The 16,729-nt window shown below is 39.2% G+C and overlaps 1 protein-coding gene across 1 annotated transcript; it reads left to right on the forward strand.

Annotated features, from left to right (window-relative positions):
• Nucleotides 1–953: 953 nt before the first annotated feature.
• LOC117301107 (sodium-dependent phosphate transporter 2-like) lies at nucleotides 954–9,678 on the forward strand. Its single transcript, XM_033784994.1, has 10 exons — nucleotides 954–1,106; nucleotides 2,188–2,338; nucleotides 3,416–3,556; nucleotides 5,361–5,446; nucleotides 6,055–6,151; nucleotides 6,711–6,821; nucleotides 7,220–7,300; nucleotides 7,565–7,880; nucleotides 8,616–8,801; nucleotides 9,378–9,678. Exons 1-10 carry the CDS (start codon nucleotides 954–956, stop codon nucleotides 9,676–9,678), a joined length of 1,623 nt encoding a protein of 540 aa, XP_033640885.1.
• The last annotated feature ends 7,051 nt before the right edge of the window (nucleotides 9,679–16,729 follow it).

Raw genomic sequence — 16,729 nt, forward strand, 5'->3', positions numbered from 1 at the left:
TGTGCAATGTTATTTTTTATTTAGAAAGAACAAATAACGATACTTTTTTTTTACAGAATTTCGTTAAATAATAAATTGATACTTAATATTTTTGTGGACAATACGCAATTCGTGTCTTCATCGAAGTCTTTTCTTTACTGTATTGTTATATATATATTATTTTATGTTTTTTTAATTTTTTTTTATCGTACAGTATTTCTCCAAAAGGAATACTCCAAAAAGCATAACGTAAAATTGCTATGCTGAAACTATATTATAAACTAGAATTGTCAGTTATATCTCGTCGGGCCGCATGGATTTTAGTTTTACTTTTACCAATTCGAAATGAGATTTACAAACCAAAAAAGGACCCTGATTCATCAATTACTTGCAAGTCACTAGTGTTGAACAGTGGACAAACCAATGGTTTATCGAAATGACAAAAAACGGCGGACATCTTGGGAAAAAAATATCTTAAGCCCTAAGATTATTTTCAAAACATTTTTATTTTTTATTTATTTTTTTTTTTTTTGGGGGGGGGGGTAAATAAAGTCTATTGTTATCTGCATAATTGCCGAAGAGAGATAACTTCAAGATAATGTGAAAATGTGTTTTTAATTAGTGCAAATAGCGCGTTTTCCTATTGACTTTATGCCACATCTGCGCATGGGTATTATATAGTGAAATGTAAATGAAGCTGGGGAGGTTATCATGTGAACTGCATGTGGCTAAAATAGATACCCGGCAATTTATTGCTGTATAAATATACTAAGTAAACAATTATCACTGGGCAGAAACATGACATAATTGCACTTTGATCCTGGACAATCCGGCCAGATCGCCGCACCATCACTGTATCGGTCTTGACTCACGAACCATCGACGAGAGCACCCATAAAACCACAAGGCTTCCCCGTAAAACAGGCAGTCTCCCCCCGCAACTGACCAACTCCGCACACCATCACCCCTCCAACAATGACGGACTTCTCGGCTTATGACACCACATATCTGTGGATTGTCATCGTCGCTTTTGTGGTAGCTTTCGTCTTGGCGATTGGTCTCGGTGCCAACGACTGTGCCAACTCGTTTGGGACTGCCGTGGGATCCAAGGTGTTCACGATCTTTCAGGTTGGCAAAAGTCTTTCCATTCTAAATAGTTTTGTTCATTTATGTTTGTTTGGCTGTTGGTTTTGTCTCCTATCTCTTCACATGCTGATTAATACTACATCAGTGAGAGCCGGTAAAACGGCATTCAAGACACGATTGCTGATTCCTTTCGATGCTTTTTCAAGTCTATTAGAAACTCTTTATAATGTTCTATGAGTGTCAGTTTGTAAATGCTGACAGTATGGACGAAATATGCAAACTGCAACATGACAATGTAGAAACATCGTGCACATCCTCACCTTGGCAAAGTAAAATCTAAAACCAAGATGCAAATTCGAAATAACGGATCTCTTTGTTATGAAACCTATTGTAGTGAGTGTAAACAAAACTTCATTAAAATACTGTACGCATCTGTGGTGCAAAGGAATTTGGAACACAGTACAGATTATCCTTCTAATGACATATGACCCTTTCTAATCCTTTATCTATGTATTTTTAACAATATTTTTACCCTGTAATGCCACATAGTTTAGTTTTGTGCCGCCACTGTTTTTATTTTAATGATTGAATGGAAAAAAAAAAAGTTAACTGTCAAAAAAGTAACAATACATGTATAGCGTTCTCCTTACTTACAATGGTCCGCTGGCCAAATGCTAATTGAAACACACGAGGAACAGTCAAAAATCACTTCGATAATGGTCCCGCTGCCATACTTCAATGTTGAAAACATTTCAAATTATCGACTTTAAGTCAACGGACTTATAGTGAACTTATAATTATTGCGCTAACAAGTCTTGCTGGCCAGTCACAGCAAAAGTTAGGGGCAAGCACTGCAAAGGTTCATTGGTAGACTGCATTCATTTCATCACATAGTTTTAATAAATATAAAATCCTTTTTTAAGCCAACCACTACATACTTATATCACGACATTTGTTTCGAGACAGTAGTTTCACAGTGCACAGCTTTCTTTGAGTAAAACTTCACTTCTTATTAATATTTTATTGACCAACTTTCGAGAAACTACGTTGATTTTTTTATTATTACTATTTTTATGTTTTTAAATTTGTATCATTACTATTTTTATGTTTAATCTTTCAACAGGCATGCTTACTAGCCGCCATATTCGAAACGTTGGGTGCGATACTTCTAGGATCGCGGGTATCCGACACCATACGGAAAGGCTTGTTCGATCCATTGATTTACACTGGTTATGAACAGGTCCTTATGATTGGGAACCTGTGTGCATTAGTCTGTAAGTACACACTTAGCCTGACCCTTTTTTTAGGATTTTGTTGTCAACTTGGAGCAAGTTCGATTCCTCCCATGAAGCAAGTTCGGGTGGCGACTAGACCGCCTAAACTAAGCAGATCAGAAACCATAAAGCATAGGGAGATTGACCATACTATCGAACCATATTATGAAGCACGGTCGACTATGGTAAATTCGAGAGCCATACTTTACAGTTTCAGGTCAAGTTTAGTTAGTTGTTAAACCCCAACTTGCCCATGGTTAACTAATAAGAGTTGACTATTGTGGTCGACCATTTTGAAACAGCTTCATACCATAATTTTAATCTTGGCATGGTCCCGACAGCCTGTTCCATGCTTACATGTGTAAAGCGTAGAAGGGAACCAATGACACTATAACGAACAGGCGGCCATGTTATCGAAGTGTTAAATACAATACGATTGTTGACTAGACTTCAACACGAGTCGTTCGATTGAGTGCATTATCGCACATGTACGTTGATGGTCAGTGATAAATCACGGGTCGACTTATGTTCACACTAACTCGAACTTGCTCCTAAACGCCCATGTTGAATGACAATCGACCAGTATGGAAACATATTTGAATAGTAGGAGCATGGTGGCTAATATAGCTCCTATACTAGTACGAGGGGTATATTTCGAAAAGTTGCACTTCGAAGTATGGTGGAATACGTACAAATATATCAGTCTTAATGCCAAAAATAAAAGATTCTGAGAAGCTTTGCAGTTAGATTCATTTCTCAGATTTGTCTTATTTGGTATTATACTTCCGGTGTGAACATAATTCGCTCCAGATTTTTGGCGATTACACAAAAACGCGAAAGAAATTTCACAGGTTTTTGTTGTGTAGTAGTCACATTATACATAATATAGCATTTAATTGAATATTAGTCATCTTCATTTATTATACGATTAAAACGAGCGAATGGTTCAATGCACCAAAGGTAAACTGTGCATTTAAGGGGACTCCCCCTGTCTTTACTTCTAATGTGTTTGACCGCCAAATACTTATTTTTTGTTTACTAACGCAACTGCATTATTTATGGCTCTCCACTAATCAGCTGCTGCACTATGGCTTCTTGTTGCTACGGTGGGAAAGATACCGGTTTCTGCTTCGCATAGCATCGTGGGAGCGACGCTAGGTTTCCATCTTGTCATCTTTGGGGGCGAGGGGATCGACTGGGCGGTTGTACTCAAAATAGGTGAGTTCAATTCAATAATTTTCAATAATTTATTTGTCCATTATAAAGATAGAAATAGTAAATTTACAGTTTTTAGTCATCTCATTAGATAAAATGCTACACAAAGGTTGTGAGGGTGGGTGAGTTTTTTTCAACTGAGGTCGTGCGTTTTTTTTAAATGGAGGGGTGGGTTGTTTTTAAAATGAGGGATGGGTATGATAGGGGGCGTCCTTTTTGGCAGGACTGCTTGTTGTAGGTACTGCTGGTCACCTGTTCCTCCTTGCCACTCACTGGCTTTGTGTTTTATTCGTATTTTTTTGTGTATCTATTTGTATATTTTTATGTCAGTGTATTAGGTACTAAAACAAAACTAAAAACTAAAACAACATTGGTATTGGACGGGACATCTAAATGTTGTTAAAACATAAATCAGTAGGTTGGTATCTTAACGGTTCAACTCGCATTCTCTATGGTCGTCGTCCAGGCCCTTTTCGAAACCACGGTTTCGGCTCCAGATTCCGCTCAGGCTAGCTTGGCCCCGCTGTTGTTTTGACAACTGCACGTGTTTTACGCATGCGCTCAGGGCTTCAGACGAGAGGACGGAATCTGAAGACGAATCCAACTTGCCGAAGCCGTGGTTTCGAAAAGGACCATAATGTGGCCGATGGTGCGGGATTAATAGTCATTATGTAGCGCATGTACCTACCGATAGTTTCTCAAGGCGCTTGAATAGACAGACTTGACAGGTTTTTGAACTTTTTGAACTAACTATGAGACCAAATGCTTGTAGCACATTAAAGGGTGCTGAGCGAGGGACATTCATCAGTCAATGCCAGATACACCGGGGTAACAAGCTTCCTTTACTACGTACATTACACAACATCGGGACCTACGGCTTTACGTCACATCCGAAGGACGAAGCAAAACAATGGGGAAGTGTCTTGCCTAAGGACACCACAGTGTCACGAATGGGACTCATTTATTTTTTTATTTATATTTCTATAACAAATAAAACTGTGATCAATGGATCGAAACCCCGCTATATTATAAGTGACTTTTGAAGATAACATAATGGAATCGGCAGTAAAGTAAACAGTGCATCTATTCTATTGATAAGAGTGTTTGTTATGTCAAGGCGTGGGGGCTGCGTGACAATCACATGTTACGTATTGCCAGTAATCATAGTCTTGAAATCGAGTCGGTAATTTGTGTGAAGCCTGCCGCTTAATTGTACTGTGACCTTAGCATGAATGGAAGGATTTGTGTTTTTATTATAGCCAGCAATGGCAGACAAACGGACACTGACTAACCACTTGTGATCAAGTCTAGTTATCATTGATTAAAACATTGCGCGCTAATATTATTATCGAGAGCTTTGTAGCTTAATATTGGGATATTGTATTTTGCGAGCCAATCTTGTTTTGTCTGTTTGGCTAGACTTGATTTTGGGGGTTTTTTTCACAAAAAATTATATTGATTTAATTTAATTAATTGATTTCTCTTTATTTTAAAAGGGTAAGTTTTAAATAAAATTTTGGGCTGAAAAATTTAAAATAGAAGCCGGGCATCACTTTACATGGGACCAGTCCATTCATTTTGGACCGGAGTATTTGTGTCATTACTTTATCGATAAGGTGTACATCGGCAAAGGGTGTATTTTTGGGAACATATAAGTTGTTTTTGCTTACAAAACAGGTTCTGACAGTACATCATTTTGTCACTAAAAAAAGCAGAAGTACGTGCGTATTATAATATATTCAAAGGAAGGGTTGGGTGTCTCTGTTCTAATAGTATCATTCTCCTTTTTGTCTTTTCTTCATTGCAGTGATTTCGTGGTTTATTTCTCCAGTCCTTTCTGGTATCATCTCCTGCATCATCTTTGGGATTATCAAATACACCTTGCTAGAAACTGTAAGTTCCATTGCAATGAATAAACTGGTACTGTGTCATAATGTAGGGCGCCACCAAGCGTGTAACCACCAGACAGGCCAATTCAAAGAGAACGGGCCGGAAGGTTATAATAATTTTTATCTGATTCTGAATTATATTCGGTAAAGCAACATAATGTAAACATCTGACCAACTTTGTGTTGAGAAGAACTTAAAGATATTTCAGTTAAAGACGTTGGTGGAAATTCAACACAGTCAGGAAGTGACTGAACAACCCAATCCACTTGCAAGGTTCCGGACCGGTCCGTGCTCGAACCGGAGTCCACGGAGCTTAAAAGGCACAGGCAGAAACCACTGAGCCAACCTAGGTAAAACAATCAGCATTACAAAGCTTCGTTTGACAAACAGACAACGCAAGTGAGAAAACCCCTAACGAATTAGAAGTATAATTTGTTTAAAGGTGAAATAATTAACCTTGCCAATAAATACTACGGTTTGTTGAACATCGCAAAGAATGACAAACCTTTCAAACAAAATTATTTACACAATATTGTCAGCATGATATTAAAATCACGAATTTTGTTTAAATCTAATTAAACAGTCTGGTCCCCTTTAACAATATCATTACAGAAGCAGCAACTGAAATGGGGTCTGATCTCCCTGCCCTTCTGGTACTTCATTATCATCTTCATCAATTTTTTCGCTGTATTTTTAGGCTCAGATCGAGGTGAGTGTAGAACAGTCTCTTTCTATGGAAAACATCCCAAAGGTCAAAACTTATTTATAAAAAAAATGGAACCCTCCCATTAAGGAGGGAGTGGGTGTATCTAGTCAGATCCCATACAATACATTACGGAAAAAAGCTCAATTAAAGAAAAATTACAGAATAAAACATCATTTTCATGTGGCAACTCACACCTGTTATTTTCATGTAAAATATTTTCCGAACAGTGGACTTTAATTGGGCCATGTACATTTTTAACCAGTAAGGCTGCTAACTATGACTGCGGTTTATGATTTGCAAAAATCAAGAAATATTGCAATTCAGTAACCTAACGTCATATTTGTTTCTAGTCATTGTGAAATCAGCGGTTAGCTTAGGGTTCGAACCCACAACCTTGTGATTGCAAGTCCTGCAGTCTAACCATTTAACCACGGTGACATTAGGGTGTTAGTTGTCAATGCATGGATTACCATTAGAACCAATATGACAAGGTTGTTTAGGAACAGCTGTAGCTTTTACTTAAAAAATATAAAATGGTTTCGTTGTTCGTTCTGTTTTGCAGTAATCAATGTAGGTATTTGGCTGGTTCCCGTTATTGCTGGAGGTGCCGCTATATTCGTAGCCATAGCAGTCTATCTATTCCTGGTCCCCTACACTCAATCAAGGGCTGTTGGTAAGTAATTCTGGTAGTACTCTCTAAATGTAAAAGGGTGAAAAACACCACTCTTTACATTTCGAGCTGTCCCTCATATGGCTTTTCAAAAAGAGTGGTGGTTATTTCACTCTTTTAAAGGGGTTTCACTCTAGGACAGTGTGAAAAATCACTCAGAAAGACGCAAACTTCAATCGAAAAGAGTGGTAGACCACTCGAAAAAGAGTTGTCCTTCATATGACTCTTGAAAGAGTGCTTTTTCACCTTTTCCATTAAGATTTGAAGCATCGTTTATGTAAAGTGAGAAATCAGCTTTGGAGCGATAGACATAAGTTTGTTAATCACATTTTTTGAAAAGTTGTTGGTCCAACAGACAGGCACGTTATTTTCTAAATTGCTCTTTTTGTTCATGTTTGCAGCTAACCTGAAACTTGAGAAAGTGAAAGAAGCCGAAGAAGCGACTTGTAAAGAGACTAACGTCGATGCTGCCGTAGATGGGAGTAAGTGAATAATACAGCCTTAAATTAAAGCAAGCAAAGATTCTTAACACGGTGTACCGATGTCCAGTTTGGTTTACCTTACACACGAAGTGTGGACATGGAAACAGTAGTTTCCCACACAAAGCAAGGCAGGGTTTGAAACACTCTGTGGACTATAATACACAAGGTCATAACAGTGTTTTTGCACTGCTGATGAATATGACTTACATGAAGTGTGCCTGGCTGTATTAACAACAAGCTTTGTTCGATTGTTGTCAATTGTAGGAGATGGTGCCAATGGGGTGGATACTGGCAGCTCCAACCCGGCATATGAGCACGAAAGCATCCCGGTCCCAAACGGCAACATCAACAACAACAACAACACCGCAGTGGTCTCCAAAGGTCAAGAGGTCGACGAGGTCAAAATTGAGGTCAAAGACGAAGGGGACTTTTTGGACAGACCAAAGAGAGAACGAATCGGGAAGGAGTCCGCCAAGTGGCTTGTGGCTAAAGATTCCGTAGTAGTGACAGTGATTTGCGGACCGCTTCAGGGACTGTCCGCCTGCTTCGCGGCGTTTACACACGGCGGAAATGATGTCAGGTTAGTTGCTCGGGCATACTTAAGCTCCGGAGTTTGTTTTGTTCATCCATGCTCCTAGCCCAAAAGCACAAGCTCCTGCATTGCCTTCACCGGTTTTGTAGCTCTGTGCCGGAAGCACTTTCTTAAAAATGTCCGGGTCAAAGTCGACCGGATTCTAGGTCCCAGCCAGGCTGGCCCAATTTCATAGAACCGCTGAAGCACAAAAAAAGCTTTTAAGCATGATTTTGTTGTGCTTAAAAGCTAAAAAATATGGTTACCAGCCGAACAACCATGTTGTATGTGCAATCTTTGCCTGGTATCATGCTCATAGCCGCTAAGCAAAAAGTTGTTAAACAATATTGTGTGCTCATAATAACAAATTATCCCTCTTCAACATGGGATGCACATTTCAGATAAGCTTTATCAGTCTTTCGAACTGCATCTAGCTACTGGGCAATCCTTTTAGGGTTGCAAAGGTCGTGGGTTCGAATCCCAGCCAAGTATTATAATGTTATTGTTTCTCAGAACTCTGGCAAGTACTACGGTGCCAACACACATAGGTGTGAAGGTTACACCATGGAGGTAGAAAGGTTACACCATGGAGGTAGAAAGGTTACACCATGGAGGTAGAAAGGTAACACCATGGAGGTAGAAAGGTTACACCATGGAGGTAGAAAGGTAACACCATGGAGGTAGAACGGTTACACCAAAACTGATTCTTTATTTCCTGTTTGATTGTGTTTTTTCTCTACCCAGTAACGCCATTGGTCCCCTAGTGAGTCTATACTTAGTGTACATCCAGGGTGAGATATCCAGCGAGGCATCTACACCCATCTGGATCTTACTCTACGGTGGTGCAGGCATCTCAGCCGGCCTCTTCCTACTAGGACGGAGGGTCATAGAGACCGTTGGCTCGGACCTCACACCAATGACGCCCTCAACGTAAGTATCAACCATTGTGTGTGGTTATTTTTTTTCTATGGTGTCTTTTCGAAGAATACTGCAGAAGCCTGAACATCTTACGTTAGACTTTGAGGCTCGTGAAATTACACCATAGATACCAGCCGTGAGCAAATGTCCTGATCTGTAACTCGCATTTATTTCACAAAGATTCGCAGTCAATTCACACGTACGTTCACAGATACATGTATTACATAGCACTACATGACGTACATAAAATTATGCGCACTTTATGCAGACAACTGAAAGTGCAGCTGACTACTCCTCGGAACAATCAGAACACAATGGAAAGCCTACGTCATAAAACTGTAAAAGTCATAGACCTTTTCGCAAATACTGGGGCGCGCGCGTAAAGCTTGGAATTAGGTGCATTGTGGTCTTGCTGGTATCAAAATTGATCCATATCTATCCCACAATGCACCTCATTCAACAGTCTGCGCTTGCGCATTGGTATTTGCGATAAGGTCTATGTAAGACATTCCTTCATGAAAGCGCCCTCGTGTGTCAAAATAAACAGTCAGTATCAAGTTTGACACTTTTCCCAATTTCTTTATACAGGGGTCTCGCAATCAATATCGGTGCTGCCATAACGGTCCTAATCGCCTCCAACCTCGGCATCCCAATCAGCACAACCCACTGCCTGGTCGGCTCCGTCTGCGCAGTAGGCTTCGTACGCTCCAGACAGGCAGTAGACTGGCGCCTCTTCAGCGGCATCTTCAGTGCTTGGATCTTCACCGTCCCGATAACCGTACTCCTCAGTGCTGCACTAATGGGCCTACTCCAGCACACCATACCAGGGACGTGCACACTGGTGCCGCTGAACAGGACCGCAGACGTGACGTCATCGATGCAGTGGTAACGAATACCACGTTCAAATCACACTCTAAAAACAGTGCTTAGATTTTCAACACAATCGTAAGCATAAGTTTTGTACTAACTTTTCACACGTATAACCTTCAACATGGTTAGAGTCTTGTGTGTGTCTGAAAGCTAAACCTTGTAAGCAGAAGTGTAATGATAAACATGTTTAAGCTTTAAACATGTTTAAAAAGTGGGTACAACATAGTGTTTTAACTCTAAACACAGTTTTTACAGTGCATATTCCATTATTGTACATATCGTTTTTAAAACTTTGGATTGATGTCTGTCGATTGCATCTTCCATTTTAACCTAAAGATTTATGTCACTGTTGATATATATTTGCAACTTTGTTGCATTGTTGTTGTTTGTTTGTTTGCTATTGGTTTGGTGGTGTTCTTTTTCATTTGAGGTGGGGAGGTTCGGTTTTACTGTATAAATTGCTGCAGATTTCAGATAGACACCACCATGTTTGTGTGCGTGGTGGGAATTTTTTTTAAGAGTAAAATGTTTTATGAATATTGATATAAATTTAATGTTCTCGGTCTGAAGAGTCCTTTTTCAGTTGTAAAGGCTAGTTCAGAAAAGAATATTTTATACACATTTAAAAAGTTCAATTAATCAGAAGCCTCATGGATTGCTTATTTTATTTAAAACAAAAAATGTAGTTTTTCATAGAGTTTTATGTCTTTCTTCCTTGACAGGTCTAAACTTGCCGAATACAACATCAGGTTTTCTCGTAATCTATTCGACATGATTTGTCTAAAAATAAAACTGTGACATTCGTAATGAAAAATAACATCAACAAGTTTTTGAGTCTATTTTGTATTAACTCCCTTTTCTGTGTGTAACGCAACGTTTCTTTTGTTCGAGTGGGTCAAATCTAGGGGCGGTTCACATAATGCTGCCAAGAGCGTCTCAGTTTTTCACATTATTTTACTCGACTCGAATTACTGTGGAACGTCATTGTGAATAATATTGTTGAGCAGATAACTTTAAAGGCAGCGGAAACTATTGGTAATTACTCAAAATAATTATTAGCATGAAACCTTAGGTAACGAGTATTAAATGGGGAGCTGTTGATAGTATTAAACACTGCGAGAAACGGCTCCCTCTGAAGTGATGTAGTTTTCGAGAAAGAAGTAACTTTCCACGAATTTGATTTCGAGACCTCGGATTTAGAATTTAGAAGCATCTGAAAGCACACAACTTCGTGTGACAAGGGTGTGTTTTCTTTCATTAATACCTCGGAACTTCGACGACCAATTGGGCTCAAATTTTCACAGGTTTGTTATTTTATGTATCTGTTGAGATACACCAAGTGAGAAGACTGGTCTTTGACAATTACCAATAGTGTCCACTGTCTTTAAAGGATAACATTCCCTTGGATCGGTCGAGTTGGTCTATGAAAAGCGTTTGAAACCGTTTGTTATAAAATGCATATCGTTAGAAAGATGTTGTAAAAGTAGAATACAATGATCCACACAAACATGCCTCGAAATTGCACGGTTTTTCTTTAAGCTCATCAACTAACAAGGTCGGCCACGGGAGTCCAATGTTTGACTCCCATAAATGACCGACCGTGTTATTTCGCAGAGTAAAACGAAAACCACGCAATTTCGAGGTATATTTGTGTGGATCACTATATATTCTACTTTTAAAACATTTTTCTAATCATATGCATTAATTTTTATAACAAACGGTTACAAACGCTTTCTACAGACGAACTCGTCCGATCCAAGGCAACGTGTTCCTTTAAACTTTAAAAATGTATTAAAAAAAAGAGTCACTCTGACCACATTTCTCTCACTGTGTCAGGATCCGGTGTCCTGTGGAATTTTTTCACGGTGAAACCTTTCCGGCATTTTGGCGAATTAACATGGACTCGAGGAGGAGGATTCAAAACGGGCCCAGTCAAACAAAGTTTGTTCACAATTTGCCTAGTGGGGGAGGCGAAACCTACAAAGGAACAGAATCTCCCGTCACACCAGAATATTTTAGACGTGGCAACCTCAAACAATGTGTATCTTCTTAAAAAAAATATCAGTGTGGAATGATAAAGAATTGGCATCATCAGACATACACACTGCTAGTAGCCTGAACATCTGACGTCACTCGTCGATGCCCGTGAATAATGCCAGATACCAGCCTCGAAGCACCTGGCATGATCCTGCCAGATTCACCTTTGACCTCGTACTTCACCTTTGACCTCGTACTGTACACACCATACATTTTTAACATAGACATTCTGTACATGCGGCAGCAGTTGGTCGAAATTGAGTTTAATTTCTGGTGCACATCATGTGGTCACTGGCAAACTATAAGTCACTTCAGAGAAGATCAATTTTAACGAAGAAATTTAAAGTTAAATTAAGCCATTGGACCATTCCGGTAAACAATATTGTCCAAAGGCCCACACTTCGTGTATCACAACTTATATATAAAATAACAGACCGGTGAAAATTTAGGCTCAATCGGTCATCGGAGTCGGGAGAAAATAACGGGAAAACCCACCCTTGTTTCCACACGTTTCGCCGTGTCATGACATGTGTTTAAAATAAATCCGTAATTCTCGATATCGAGAAATGATAATTGTTTTAATGTTTTCTCAAAAAGTAAAGCATTTCATGGAAAAATATTTCAAGAGAAGTCTTTCACCATTACCTTCTGTAAACCATGTAAGTTATTTGTAAATCTGTGAACTTTTCTTTTTTTTCTGTTCCGGAAGTGTATAATGGCTTTAAGTCACTGTACGTTTATCCACTGAAATCATTGGGTTTTTAAAACAAGTGACTGTATCCTTTAGGGCCCATGTCTAAGAAAAAAACACCCACTGCAGAAACCTTTGGGAATGTCCAATATCCAATAATGATGTACAGGGTAGACATTCACTGTACAAACCTATGGGAATATACAGTGTCCAATATCGATGTTCAAGATAGAATTTCACTGTACAAACGTATGGGAATGTACAGTGTCCAGTATCGATGTTCAAGATAGAAATTAACTGTACAAACCTATGGGAATGTACAGTGTCCAATATCGATGTACAAGGTAGACATTCACTGTACAATGCGATGGAAATATCCAATGTCCAATATAAAAATAAAACATTAACATTGGCAGTACCCACATGTGAATGTCCACCAATATAAAAAAAAACTAGTCATTTAAACCACTGCTTGTGTAAAGATCGCGTTATCGACAGACAACTTCATGAAAGGCTCGACCAAGACGGAAATAGCACTCTCAGAGCTTCGTATTTTGCATTACGGCTACTCTTAAAACGTAGAACCACCCTCCCGATCTGCCTATAATAATGGACTTTGTATATGCAAAATTACACAAATTATACAAACAAACAAAAAATGACATAAAAAATTACTTTATCATCACAAAACTTATCCTAATATTAGGGAGCAAATTACAGATATTGCGTTAAATATTAACCGATTTCCTTTTATGCATAAACATTCTACGAACGAGAATTTGACCGGGAAGGCTGTGACCCTAGGGCAAAGTGCGTGATTTATCAATTTTTTTCCCGTTCGTAGTGCAACGATGCTGTAGTGAGAGGGGAATAAATACATATAAGTATAGAGCCTACATACAACTACCTGCCGATTTGTGTATGTACAATGTAATACCACTGGAAACTAACTCGTTTTAAAAGAGCAAAGGCCTATAGCAATTTGGTCATAGTAGGTGAGTATTAAACAGTTTCATGCGTCCGTGTTTTCGGGAAGGTTTTATATTTTGTATGCTGTCGGAAGTCATTTGGAAAGACTGTGGATTGATCAGTTGATGTATTTATTCGGTGTTGAGGCGTACATGGTGAGGTATCAATGTTTTGTTGGCGGGGGGGGGGGTGTTGCAGTACATCGTGTGTAAATTATCTTGCTGCGTTTATATGATTGATATGTTGAAAGACAATTGTTGTTTGTGGTAACACCATTGTGTGTATCTACACTGCAAAAACTGGGGGTGTTAACTTGATTCTCTTGATGTCTATATTACATGACAACACTGTTACGGTGTTAATTTCACCAACGATACAGTAATGGGGCTAAATAACACCATGTCGGTGTTGTCACATATAGATACCAGGAATAATCAATTTAACACCCAAGTTTTTGCAGTGTACTTGCCAGGTAGATTTTGTTCTTTAAAGAGAACTGTCTTGCATTATTCTAGTACCGCGGAGTAGATTTTTCGGGAGACTTCTCACGTCTGAAAAGAACTGGGCCCAATTTCATGGCTCTGCTTACCGTAAGCACAGAATCAGCGCTTACGGAAGCAGGGAATTCTGTGCTTAGCGGCAAGCGTATTTTACGGGTGAGCGGCGAATTTTGGCTTCTGCGCGTGCGTACTCAACGTTAATACTAGGCATTCTAGGCTTACAAGGCTAGCGCAGAAATTCGGCGCTTGCACGTAAGCGGGGAATCGTGATCGTAAGCGCAGAATTCGGCGCTAAGCAGAGCCATGAAATTGGGCCCTGTCCTGCTCTGTCCTGCCCTGTTTAACTGTAACCTGGTGGACTCTAGCCCTCTGGAATTACAATCCACAACAGCGCACAATCTGCACTCCGCTGTGTTTTAGACAAAGATCAGTAATGTGCTTTTTATTAAGTTAACAATAACGACATGTTTATGTCTTGGTTTGTAATTGCTGTGGCTTTGGGCACACTATCTTTGACATAATAATATGCTCTGCTGACGACGGTTTGGTTTTGGGTTTGTACACATGCAAGGGTAATAGAAGTACCATTATAAGCAACGCTACGTGTGACCACCATTATGAGTTTAAAGGCAGTGGACACTTTTGGTAATTACTCAAAATAATTATTAGCATAAAACCTTTCTTGGTGACGAGTAATGGGGAGAGGTTGATGGTATAAAACATTGTGAGAAACAGCGCCCTCTGAAGTGCCTTAGTTTTCGAGAAAGAAGTAATTTTCCACGAACTTGATTTCGAGACCTCAGATTTAGAACTTAAAGTCTCGAAATCAACCATCTAAACGCACACAACTTCGTGTGACAAGGTTTTTTTTTTTTCATTATTATCTCGCAAGTTCGATGACCAATTGAGCTCAAATTTTCCCAGGTTTGTTATTTTATGCATATGTTGAGATACACCAACTGTGAAGGCTAGTCTTTGACAATTACCAATATTGTCCACTGCCTGTTAAGTGATTAGTTAGTTCACCAACAGAAGAGAGTCCTGCAGTTTATTCTGAAAATATCAATAAGGAATAAAACGTGTGTAACCTTAACATAATAGTTTGGACAGTGTTACTTTGAAAACAAGTTTGAGTTGACTGTTTGAAAACCACCCAAGCCCCTTAAAGGTAGTAGACACTATTGGTAATTACTCAAAATAATTATCAGCATTAAACCTTACTTGATTATGAGTAATGGGGAGAGGTTGATAGTATACATTGTGAGAAACGGCTCACTCTGAGGTGACGTAGTTTTCGAGAAAGAAGTAACTTTCCGAAAATTTGATTTCGAGACCTCAAGTTTAGAATTTGAGGTCTCGATATCAAGCATCTGAAAGCACACAACTTTGTGTGACAAAGGTGTGTGGGTTTTTTTTTTTCACTTTTATCTCGCAACTCCGACGACTAATCGAGCTCAAATTTTCACAGGTTTGTTATTTTATGCATATTTTGAGATACATTAAGTGAGAAGACTGGTCTTATAAGCAAATTTGTTTGCTGTAAATAAAGGTTGCATGGAAGTTTACGAACCCTCTTATAAACACAGATTGCAAACGCGTGCTCAATATTCAACAAACGTCGAGAGCACTTACTCGGTAACCAACACGATGCCCTGCAAATATTATTTCTAACCTGTATGAAGTAAAATAAGTGGGTTGATTTTTTTGTTACTGGATAACAACTGAGGACACTCAAAGGTCAGCCACATACAGCGGCCTTTGGCCTCGAGCTCCTTTCACCCTGTTACAATTGTCCAGGCCCTGTTTTAAAGAACGTTAGATTGCACATAAAAAAAAAATTGACTGACGCAGCGTCTGAACTTTAATCCCATTTTTTACAGGTGTGGCGGTTTCAGTCTTCCGCCGTGTTCAGTTTTACGGGACTCAGTACGGCACTAACAATTGACTACTTTCGCTTACTGTGCGCAGGCGTCGCATGACGTAATGTTACCCGCCGTATTTGGTCATTCGGAAAACTCAACACGGCGGAAAGTTGAAATCGCCACACCGGTTTCCATGTCAGACCAAGCAATAGGCGTTTTTGATGGGTTTTTTTTTCTTCTTCAAATATCGTGATAGTAACTGTGCATACCTGCTTGTCCCTTTAGTTCAAATAAATTTAGTTAAAGTTCGACAAACATCAACCGTCGGGCGAGAACCTTTGAGTCAATAATCTATATACATGTTTTTACATTACATTACTTTTAAATTATATTTACGCAAGATAAATGTCCAGGTAATTATGTTGATAACCGATTTTAAAATGCCGTGTTGCATCCGCAGTCCTGTTATTTGATGTGGTTGTACATGGACTTTTAAAACTGTGGAGCAATGTTCGTTTTGCGTTTTGCTGGCCACTGCTACAGGAGCAAAGATTAACCAGTGTCCAATATTGTTCTGTGGACCCCTGGGAGGAGGAAACCTGGTAGACCGACAATAACTTACCCTGACATTCTCAAAATGGACACGGGACTTGAATCAACAGATTTCAAGTCGGCAATGGGGGGAAAGGGAGGCTTGGGGAACCATCGTGATTCGAGGACACCACTCGACTTTAAGCAAGCAAGCAATGTTCGTTTGTTCAACCCTTGTACGTAGAGTACACATAGCAAAATATCGCGGGTCGAAAGTTTAGTGACAAGTGAGAAACACAAATCGTGAAGATCACGGTTTTACATAAAACTTACACGATCTAATGATGATGATAGTAAAAAGCATCCCTTTAAGCATTTTTGTCTGAAATTTCATATTTGATCTATGTTTCTCTTGTGACCCAGATGGCCGATCTGTGACCCAGATGGCCAAACTTCTACAGGTTTGGTTTGTCAGTTTAT

This window comes from Asterias rubens, chromosome 16 (genome assembly GCF_902459465.1).
Source record: "Asterias rubens chromosome 16, eAstRub1.3, whole genome shotgun sequence".
In the NCBI taxonomy this organism is placed as follows: domain Eukaryota; kingdom Metazoa; phylum Echinodermata; class Asteroidea; order Forcipulatida; family Asteriidae; genus Asterias; species Asterias rubens.